This window comes from Sinocyclocheilus rhinocerous, unplaced genomic scaffold, assembly GCF_001515625.1.
Source record: "Sinocyclocheilus rhinocerous isolate Xijiao unplaced genomic scaffold, SAMN03320098_v1.1 scaffold9253, whole genome shotgun sequence".
Lineage (NCBI taxonomy): Eukaryota > Metazoa > Chordata > Actinopteri > Cypriniformes > Cyprinidae > Sinocyclocheilus > Sinocyclocheilus rhinocerous.
The window spans coordinates 1-7,103 of record NW_015628764.1 but is presented as its reverse complement, the minus strand read 5'-3'; the positions used below and the strand labels follow the sequence as shown (position 1 = coordinate 7,103).

The window sequence follows — 7,103 nt, the reverse complement described above, 5'->3', positions numbered from 1 at the left end:
AACGTCACTGTGAGGCACTTCATATTCATGAGCTAGGTCTCCGCCATAGAAGCGTCACTGGTCCTGCACAACTCACTAAACACTTATCTGAGTAACTTTTCTAGCAGCCCAGATCTTTATTTTTAAAAAACGATCCTAGGATAATATAACTATTAAGAAACGTATTCATATTGCCCTACCAGCCTCTTTAATGCGTGCGAAAAGATGTTGAACCCTTCTTCAAACGCAGAGTCTTCTCATGTTGTGGTGAACTATGTTGAGGAGTATCTGGAGCTGGTCGAGAGTTTGCCGCTGGACCTACAACGATGTGTGTCTCTCATGAAGGAAACTGACGCCAGATATCAAGGTGAAAGCTTACAGACTCTTGCATTTAGCAGAAGTGTACAAAAAAAAATCACTGCATTGTTTGTGCAACGGGTGTTAGATGTCACACTAGCTAACGTTAGCTGGCTAACGTAGCGACTAACCGTTAGCACGTGAAATTTGCAAGTTTCCCCGCGCCGCGCGATTGAGAGGTTAAAGCTGCAAAGTTGATCAAATATAGAGTACATTTATTTGTCATTTATATCTTACATTTGTAAAGGTTTGTATGAAATCACTACACATCCTGATTGGATGGAGTGCGGAGTCTTGCAGCTTCTAGAGCGCCACTAAACTTCCTGTTTAATGTTACATAATTATGTAGCTTGAAATCACAGTTGTGTGTTAGTGCTGTGTAAATAGTACTTAAAATATTATAAAGACAGCACATACAGTTTCATATGGTCAGCGACTGTGTCTAGACGTATAAACATAAAGCAAAGACGCTCCAGGCAAAACCATTGTTTTTATTCCATGCACTGATACACATCCTGATTGGATGGAGTGCGGAGTCTTGCAGCTTCTAGAGCGCCACTAAACTTCCTGTTTAATGTTACATAATTATGTAGCTTGAAATCACAGTTGTGTGTTAGTGCTGTGTAAATAGTACTTAAAATATTATAAAGACAGCACATACAGTTTCATATGGTCAGCGACTGTGTCTAGACGTATAAACATCTTAAAGCAAAGACGCTCCAGGCAAAACCATTGTTTTTATTCCATGCACTGGTCAGTTTTGAGATTTGGGCTATTTTGCTAATATAACATGTTTTTTTTGCAGGCTAGTGGAAAGAAAACATCCAAAAATACACATGTACGTGTTTATTTGACTATGCACGATCTATTTGCGTCTGTAGATTTCAAGTACAATACATATTTTAAGGCCATCTTTCAAAATTATTATTTTTTCTCCTGCACTGAGCCAGAAATCTCCACTTCATTAGCACTTACATATACCAAACTTTAGAGTTTTATTCATATCTATATTCTGAAGGGTTTTAAAGAAGCATGTGTTTATACAATTCACCTGGTAATTACACATTTTATTCCTAAAACATGATTCCCCCATAATCAAACATGATTGTGTTGAAAAGAGTTATCCAAAATCCCCTCTGTTAAAAAATAATTTTGCATTTGGTTTTGCCCAATTCAGATTTTGGTTCTGGAAATGTATGCAAATCTGTGCATATTTACTTTAATAAATCCACATATGTATATTTCAACATAACATTTCAGAAAACTTAATGTTATTGTCCTGTAATTAATCAAATATGGAGATATTTGTTAGTTAATATGTGTTTTCTTCACATGTGGCGTCTTGATTTGAGACAATAAAGCTTTGTTGTCACGATTACTGTCTTTTTTATTGGAGGTTAAAATGATAAAGGTGTATAGACTGACATACAGTAACAGTAAACATTGTGCCGTTATTATCGTATTACATTAATCCTGATGCATTGATCTTGCAGAGATCCTCAATGAATTGGACGAGGCTTATGAAAAGCACAGACAAGAATCAGATCCCATGCAGAGGCGGCGTCTACTTCACTGCATCCAGCGCTCTTTGATCCGCACAGAAGAACTCGGAGATGAAAAGATCCAGATCGCAGGCCAAATGGTGGAAATGATGGACAATCGCAGTCGGCAGCTTGAGTGGCAGAGTGAGCTTTTCCAGGCCTGCCAGGACTCGCCGGAGAGCACCGTGTCGGTGGGTAGCACCCCCAGTGCCATAACAACCGTAACTATGACACCGGTTTCTGCTTCGATGCTCCCGGTCAGTAAGCCGAGTGTGGATCGGAGACGAGAAGAGACCCCGGCTTCAGTTGACAAATCTGGTGGAAAGCGTTCACGAAGGCAGAAAAATGGTTCGGAGAACCGGGAAAATTCCAATTATGGCATGGAGCACAATGAGGAGGTTGGTTCAGGTGTGCCGAAAGAGAAGAAGGCTAAGACCTCATCCACGTCATCGAAGAAGAAGAAGAGGTCGAAAAGCAAGCAGGACAGGGAGCCATCGCCGACAGACCTGCCTATCGATCCCAATGAACCCACTTATTGTCTGTGTGAGCAAGTGTCTTATGGAGAGATGATAGGTTGTGATAATGATGCATGCACTATTGAATGGTTTCACTTCTCATGTGTCAGTCTGCACCATAAGCCCAAAGGAAAATGGTACTGTCCGAAGTGCAGAGGAGACAATGAGAAGACAATGGACAAAGCATTAGAGAGGTCTAAGAAAGAACGAGCGTACAACAGGTAGCGTCAGGTGTACCTGGTTGCCATGTGATATTTTTCTATTCAGGAGTTTAGTATCCAGTTTTGAGAGAGGCCAGGACCTGTGATGTTGTTACAGACTAGAGTTGGTCATTGGTTAGTAGCTGTATCTTTTAGGGATATATTTGATAGGGTTCACTTATCAGTTACCTAGTTATCAATGTTCTACAGCATCGGAAGTATTCTGCTCATTCAACCATAAGACAGTATTGTAATTCATAATTACAAAAGTGTAATTCATTTTTACTATTTTCAATGATCAGTTTTGTATTTATGCCTTGCATAACTCTACATATGTTCATGTAAAATAAACCATGCTTAATGTAGTGTTGTTTCATGCTTATAAAAAAATCAGGCCTTAAAGGAATATTTCACCCAAAAATGGAAATTTCATAGAAATACATCCAAGATGTAGATGAGTTTGTTTCATCATCAGAAAAGTTTTGTAGAAATTGAGCATAACATCACTTGCTTACAAGTGGATCCTCTGCAGTGAATGGGTGCCGTCAGAATGAGGGTCCGAACAGCTGATAAAAACATCACGATAATCCGCACCACTCCAGTCCAATTGACATCTTATGAAGCGAAAAGCTGCGTATTTGTAATAAATCCATCAAGACGTTTTCAGCTTAAAACTGAAAAATTTTACCTGCTGGCTAAAATACTAGTCCTCTAGCATCCGCAATATGTTAACAAGTGAAAACAGTAAAAATATATAAAATATGTCAGTGGATTTTGATGTGAGGACAACAGGGGATGGACGTTTTCAATGGAAGAAGCGTTATGGACTCTTTTCCTTTACGCTCCACAAGACATTAATGAGTCGTGTGAATTACTTGTGGATTATTGTGATGTTTTTATCAGCTGTTTGGACTCTCATTCTGACGGCACCCATTCACTGCAGAGGATCCACTGGTAAGCAAATGATGTGATGCTAAATTTCTCCAAATCTGTTTTGATGAAGAAACAAACTCATCTCCATCTTGGATGACCTGAGGGTGAGTGAATTTTCAGTTTTGGGTGAACTATTGCTTTAAAGTACATCTTAAATGTGGACCAGTAATTTGTTCATCTTGTTATATGGCTGCGTTAGCGCTCCGATGTCACATGATTTACTTCCCATGATTTCCAGAACTGTTTCTCACAATAAAATCGTGATCCGTTTCACCTAACTTTGTGTTCTAAATTCAAAAATATTAAGCAGAAAGAGAAAAGAGTCTTACGTTTTAGTAAATAGAAAAGACTTCTGCTATTGCTACAGACTAGGAAAGGATGAAATAAGGTGTAAAGTATCAGTGATGCACTACAAAGGTATTTTCACCTTTTATTTAAGTATTTACAAGTGCTGGAAAATGAGATTGGCAATCAGTGCAAAATCTGTACACAAAATTCAGATGTGTTTTTGTATATACAAGAGATTAATAGAGGCAAGGACACACTCAGGCATTCATGCATGTAACAGGGCATACATCTGCAAAGGGCTTGGAAAAAGACCTGAAGACATTATTTCACTTGTTTGATTGGACTTGTGATGCAAGCCATGAAAAGATTAAGTAACTGCAGTTAATATGCATCTGAATTTTGGAGGTTATTTTTGAACTGAGTAATTCCAGCAAACCTCAGTTTTTCGACCAGTAAATATATATTTTGTACTCCACGCCATATTGCCATTTTCTGTCAACAATAATTTGATACTTTATATAAATCCTCACACCCGTCTACCAACATCTTACGTGTTTTCAGTGTGTACTAGAGATGCTCTCCACTCATGTGGTAGCATACCAACCATCCTCTGGCAGAGCCAAGAAGAGCTGTGACTAAACCAACAAAACAAACACAAACCCAGAAAAATGGAAGCAAAACCAAAATTAAAAGGACACTTTTAACTGCTCTTTGAGTGAAATCATGATATTAAAATCGAAGAGCACCAAGAACATTTTCATCAACACTACTATGACTTAGATTAAAGTCTCTTAGTGAGTCATGTATCCAGATTAGACTGCCTTGATTTATTTTATTTTTTTTAGAGATGCTTATGCATTTGGCAAACATTTTGACAATTACTGCATGTTCATGCCATATGCAAAATGAGTCAAGCATTATACACCAGGGGCATTTCCCCTTTCAGTGATCTTAATGAAGGTTGAAAATCAATCCAGGCAAAAACGTGGGAGAGAAATAAAACAGAAATCACAATCTTGCATGAGTAAAGTGCATAAAAACTTAAAAATGGAGATTTGAAAAACTATCCCCAAACAGAGCCAAACAAAAGGAAAACAATGCTTCAGTGAGAACATGGTTTGTAAATGTGGTCAACTGTCCCTCCAGCTCTGCTCTACAATCGCTGAAACCCGTTTCTCATATTCTCGTTTGTTTTCTTGATACAGTTGTGCTGCCTGGCTGTTTGCAGGGCTGTTGGGATTTGGCTCATCTAGAAGGGACTGTAAAGAGAGAGAAATCTAATTTTAGTCCTCAAGAGTATAACAAATAGGAAAGGAAAGTGCAATTACAAGCAAAACTGAAACATCACCATTCAAACTCTTAAGCAGAGGTGGGGGCAAGTCACACATGTTCAAGTCTCAAGCCACAGTACAAACAAATCAAGCAAGTCAAGTCGAGTCCTGCTAAGGGTCAAGTCAAGTCACAGTATCAAACAGGAACAAATATTTTTGCCACACGACCTTGTTCATTTTTCCTCAGAAATTAACTTTCTTAATTATACATTTTAAATAATGTTTTAAAAATAACATTTTGAATATAGGCAAAATACTACTTCACCGATAAGTCTAAGTTAGAAAATATTGATAAAAATATGTATCTCATATTTATGTTATATTTAGTTTGACCATCCTAGGAGACACAGATAATATTTAACAGATGTTTGAAAATTATTTTGCACTAAATACCTCCAGCGAAGATTGGGATTCAGTCTGGGAGCACGCTAAAGAATTTCAGTGTGTAACATACCATGCTATTCAATTTAAAATAATATGCTGACTACAAATCACCCCTTATATCAGAAATTAAATGGACCCAAAATTTTCATCGGATATAGACACCCTATTTGGTCTGTTTCTTTCACTTTGCATGATTGCCTATGCCTACATTGTTCTTGAAAACTATTGTCATGGCTCAAAACAAGAAGCCTATTGCTGTAACTTATCTTTGATTTTATCTTAATAAGAACTAAATTGACAGCTGTGCATTTAAGGTCTGCCTAAGCTTTCCGTTTTGTTTTGTTTGTTCTGTTGGAACTTAAAATATTAATAAAAAAAATGGAATATAGAAATATGAAATGAAATGATAGGCCTACTCTATGACATTAAAGGCACAATATGTAATTTTCGCCACTAGAGGGAGCGTATTCAAAATAAACAAAGCAGCAAAGGCGTAGTTCGATGACGCTGTGACTGAGTGTGGAATCATGGGAGTTGTCGTCTTCATCCCCACAGCCGATGCAATCCGACGGGACTTGGGCAGAAATCATGTTCATGGATGAGTTAATGATTTATTAACGTAGTAGAATGAAGCAGGGTGAGGCTGAAAGCCGTCGAAGCGAAACGAGGCCACTGAATGAGCGCGACACACGGCTTGAAAGCAGCGGAGCTTTTATTATGCCACAGTCGACCGCTTCCGCTCCTTCCGGAAAGTAGCGGAAGGAAGCAGCGCTGTTTTATCATACTAGATACGTTTGAAAGTTCTGTTATAATGCTACTCTGTGCGGTCGTCACCGGTCTATTAAAACACACAACATATTAAAGCTTCTTTGGTGTTTCCATGTTTTCTACAAAACAAAACCGGAAATTGAGGGGTTATGACGTCATTGGCAGGCGACACAATGACACTATGGACACGGTCCGTGTCACTAGTTAAATTGCTTATTTCTCTGGATTTAAACATTCTTCGAAACGTTTGGGATAATGTAAGTACACAAGTCAGCAAAATATATAACACCGTTCTAGTGGTTTTTGGATATTTTAATAAAAAAATCTTACATATTGTGCCTTTAATGCCGCCAGTAAGTGGTGGCAAATCACTGCTTTATCATAGAAGCGTTCATTGAATTCATTCTAAACAGTTGATTCGTTCATGAACAAGCAAGGATGGGCCACTGAAACGCTCAACTGATTCGTTCAAATCCCTGGATTCGTTCAGTATTCAGTGTGTTGCTTAGAGACGCGCGTAACTCTTTAGCTGTGGGCTGAACGGAACTGTTGGCAGCCACGCTGGAAATATTACTAAATATCGTTTGTTATAAATATAAAAACTCATACTAGAGCCATTTTGACAACATATCTTGGATTTTGGGTGTAAGAGAAACATCACTAGTCGATAAAACACTGTGGTTTCCGTGGTACAATTCCATATATTGATTTACATAGAGGGATACTTGACACTAAAGCACTGTTTTGAGGCAAACGCCAATGAATTTAAAGTTTGACGTCGTTAATTACAAACACAAGATTAATAAT

General features: G+C 38.1%; 1 protein-coding gene across 1 annotated transcript; it reads left to right on the top strand.

The window, feature by feature from the left end:
* The first annotated feature begins 44 nt into the window (after positions 1-44).
* LOC107738458 (inhibitor of growth protein 1-like) lies at positions 45-3,174 on the top strand. Its single transcript, XM_016550217.1, has 2 exons — positions 45-346; positions 1,830-3,174. The coding sequence occupies exons 1-2, from the start codon at positions 205-207 to the stop codon at positions 2,615-2,617; spliced, it is 930 nt and encodes a 309-aa protein (XP_016405703.1). The 5' UTR covers positions 45-204; the 3' UTR covers positions 2,618-3,174.
* Positions 3,175-7,103: the final 3,929 nt, after the last annotated feature.

What these genes read in the sequence shown, in the direction of transcription:
- LOC107738458 (XM_016550217.1), top strand. Translation starts at nt 205, where the DNA reads ATGTTGAACCCTTCTTCAAACGCAGAGTCTTCTCATGTTGTGGTGAAC. An exon ending in AACTGACGCCAGATATCAAG is followed by an intron (nt 347 to 1,829) that starts GTGAAAGCTTAC and finishes TTGATCTTGCAG; the next exon opens with AGATCCTCAATGAATTGGAC.